Below are 2358 nucleotides of genomic sequence, written 5' to 3' on the forward strand. Positions count from 1 at the left end.
AGACCAGAAGGAGCTCTATGGTTGACATGAAATCATTTTGACAAGTCTATTGACCAAGCTGTCCTTCAATCACTGAGCACTCTCAGAGAAAGCACTCCATTGGGTGCACAGTTAGTCTGAAAAAGCAGTACCTCATTCTTATACGTTTTTTAAAGCTTCATATATTTGACATCACCATTGTAAAGATTGCAAATGTAGATGACAGTTTCTTGGCCATGATTCGAAGCTTAAAGGGCAACTGTGTTGCCTATCTATGTCTTGCTAGAGAACTGTGGACAATAAATAAGCCCCAGACAGCAGTAAATAACAGAAAGGCTTCATACCCTTCCACATGCAAGTAAAACAGTTCTGGCTGGGGATACACTTTAATCACAGTCATTGTGCAGTACTATTTAGCAGTAAGTAAAGACTGCCTGTGTAATGATCAATTATGGGTCCCTGCTACATACCAACTTCCAAACCATGCACAGAAATCATCTACCCACTTATTTTAGGAAAGTCGTTTACATTCCAATGCTTAACAAAGGAAAAATGTTAGACTACTGATTGCCTTTAGAATTACCTGAGGTGGAAAAAATAGGGAGCTCCGGAGCTGGGAAGACTTCCTCCTACAATAAAAAAACAAACATGTCAGGATAGGGAATGTAGAACACATTATACACAGGACTCTATGTGACAGGCATAGACACACTCAGCTCAGCAGCAAATGTCTCGCTAAATTACTTCTAAAAATCTCTGAGACTGACTGCTCTTTAGATACTCATTGTGCATAGAGAGTAGCACTGACCGGCCTTGAATACAGGAAGTTTTGGTTATTTCTGGAAAAAATATATACTCCCATTGCTAACCTCCTGAGAATAATCGTTCCCTGGAAGTCATGTTGATCCTGTGTCTTTAGTATTCTCCGACTCAGGACTAGTAATCAGCCAGTAAACTAAGAACTTCCCATCTGAACCCTTGTTCCAAATCCATGGCTCAGTATACTGAAATTTAAGGATAAGCATGACACTAAGTAGCTTGTGTTTGAAAAGAAGGTTGGCCATAGAAAACCAAATACAACTCCCATGAAGGGTTTCCACACTGGAAATCTATATTCTAGAGGCACCTCCATATTATAGATTTCCGGCTATCTGTCTATAGATTTCTGGCTGTCTCTGACTGCAATGTATTAGGAAACTGAGCTGTAATGAGCACAGAGATCAGCAAGTCGGATCTAGTGATCTACATATTGGCTTACGATCCAATGACTTGAAAAGCACTTCTAGCAGTGACGGATGCTCAGGCCCACTCTGTGATCTTTGGTTCCATCTGCCCTTAGGTCACATAGGTTAAGTAGCAGCCATAGATGGAATCACAGTATAGGTGGGGGGTCAGGCATCCAATACCCCTGGAAGTGTCAAATGCTAAAGATTCTTTGGCTGCCATAGGTCTTCATAGGATCAAAGGTTGGAGGTGCAAGCAACAGGAGAGGTAAGTTATCTTTCTTCTTTTATGGGATCTTTTCTTCTGGTGAAAGAATCTATTTAATACAATGCCAAATTACTCGCCAATGGATATTTTTATTCATTTTAGTTCCATGCTTTTGAAATGCATGATTTTACTACATCTTTTCAAGTTGGTGATGGGGTCTCTTTATACCATGGACCAAGGAACCTTTTGAAAGATGGCGAATGTCCTAACGTAATAGGAACAGGAATGTAAGGTCAGACTACTCCCCCACTCCCGAAGGACAGAATAAAAGGTGAAAGGAAATACTAACACATGCAAATGTATATTAGGCACTGATTATTTACACTCATACATAAGTGATTCCTGCGGATGCCCAATGATAAAAGACATTTTGTCTTGCTAATATTTTTATAACACAAAATACAAGTAAAATGGGCAGAAAATGTTATAAAATACGCATATAACATGTAATATATGTAAAAACATCAAAATCTCTATGGATTGTGCTCATCCAGCTTCACATATATATAATTCGGTCTTTCAGCCTGCAATCCACATTAATCCCCAGATCACTCATCTGCTCATTCTGGTGAATGTGGGGCATCAGCAGCCGCCCTTCTGTAGAATGTTACACAAGGACAAGTGCGGAATAATAAAAAGGGGACCATATTAGGGCTGTTTATTGGAGAGAATCTGGGGATACAAGGAGTATCATGATACAGGGGTTATGATGGTTATGATTTAATAGATAAATTAAAAGCCAGCAAAGGGGTTCATAGTTCACACATTAGGATATGAAGTTTCTAGGTTACACATCTGTATCTGTACAATGTTTGTCCTATGACACACGAGCCCTATTATACTATACTATACATCTTGTACTTGTTTTTATGAGTTAGTGCTTAGTTA

At 39.2% G+C, this 2358-nt stretch overlaps 1 protein-coding gene across 1 annotated transcript in view; it reads right to left on the reverse strand.

Annotated features, from left to right (window-relative positions):
* PRKAG3 (protein kinase AMP-activated non-catalytic subunit gamma 3) overlaps positions 1-2358 on the reverse strand; it is a gene marked incomplete in the record, with an annotated part of 26004 nt that overhangs the window by 21927 nt on the left and 1719 nt on the right. Inside the window, 1 exon segment of the mRNA XM_072418020.1 lies at positions 563-608. Within this exon segment, the coding sequence (XP_072274121.1) occupies positions 563-608 (46 nt within the window).

This window comes from Pyxicephalus adspersus, chromosome 7 (assembly GCF_032062135.1).
Source record: "Pyxicephalus adspersus chromosome 7, UCB_Pads_2.0, whole genome shotgun sequence".
Lineage (NCBI taxonomy): Eukaryota > Metazoa > Chordata > Amphibia > Anura > Pyxicephalidae > Pyxicephalus > Pyxicephalus adspersus.